Source organism: Trachymyrmex cornetzi, unplaced genomic scaffold (assembly GCF_001594075.2).
Source record: "Trachymyrmex cornetzi isolate Tcor2-1 unplaced genomic scaffold, Tcor1.1 scaffold1748, whole genome shotgun sequence".
NCBI classification, from domain to species: Eukaryota; Metazoa; Arthropoda; class Insecta; order Hymenoptera; family Formicidae; genus Trachymyrmex; species Trachymyrmex cornetzi.
Genome location: NW_017296362.1, coordinates 691 through 1,692, shown reverse-complemented (window position 1 = coordinate 1,692; position 1,002 = coordinate 691). Strand labels below are relative to the sequence as shown.

General features: G+C 32.5%; 1 protein-coding gene across 1 annotated transcript in view; it reads right to left on the bottom strand.

Annotated features, from left to right (window-relative positions):
• Positions 1 to 273: 273 nt before the first annotated feature.
• The window catches only part of LOC108759238 (multidrug resistance-associated protein 4-like), a 1,397-nt gene continuing 668 nt past the window's right edge, over positions 274 to 1,002 (bottom strand). The window contains exons 2-4 of the mRNA XM_018504585.1: positions 762 to 918; positions 407 to 447; positions 274 to 326 (exon numbers count right to left, since the gene is read on the bottom strand). Of these exons, the coding sequence (XP_018360087.1) occupies positions 283 to 326; positions 407 to 447; positions 762 to 918 (242 nt within the window). The 3' untranslated portion in view covers positions 274 to 282. The remainder of the gene's footprint in view (positions 327 to 406; positions 448 to 761; positions 919 to 1,002) is intronic.

The window sequence follows — 1,002 nt, the reverse complement described above, 5'->3', positions numbered from 1 at the left end:
TGTAGCATTACGGCTTTAATCAGCAAGATATCGCATGCAAATGCTCGTGAACACATTACGTCGACTCTGCTACAAATGCAGCGAGGAATTCATCATTCAGTGTTGAACAGTGAGGAAGGAAAAACAGATAAAAAAAAAAGTAAACACTTGAAAAAGTAAAAAGGAGCATTGCAAGCGTCAATATTGATCGATGTCATTCACATATGTAATTATCACATACACTGCTACACTAATTATCGCATACCTTGCGGAAAGTAGGCAGTCATGATTAAGCTTACATTGTTATAATAGGCAGTTATCACGTACACCTTCTCGGTCGTTATCTTCTAGCCAAACAGAATATAAAACATTATCATAATGAACAACGATATTCTTGTCATAAAGACGATGAAAGACTTGAAGATACCTCTAACACATGACGCCCATTGAATGATATTAACTTCTTTCCTAAAATTGAATTTTGTAGCGTTTATATATATTGTACAATAAATATATTTCTTTTTTTCATTTCAAATAAAAAATATCGTATAATATTAATCGTCCCAGGATATGACTATTTCTAATATTGGAATTTTATTTCTAATACTGGAATTTTTGTCAATACAAACATTAAAAAACAGAAATATTCTCTGCTTCTATTTTTTGGGCTACGAAAGCGTTATCACAAACAGGTTTTGCAAGAATCATCTTTCTTGTTGCAATGTATTGTACAATCGATAAAAAATATTTTTTACGTAATCAGTTTATGCGGTAGTACTTACTTTCTTGCTTTCTCTATGAGCGAGGTGAAAAAATTCTCCCAGGTATACATCTTGATGGCTTGGATTCCACTAATAATCTCGTTCATTAATCGTACTCTCTCATCTGTTCTGATAGCAGTTCTTAATCTCAGCTCTGACGACTTCTTGCCTAGCCACCCTAAGGAATTTTAGAAATATTATACGATTAGAAGCAACTCTTATAACTTGTTAGTGATTTACCAAACGATATTTATTAATTGAG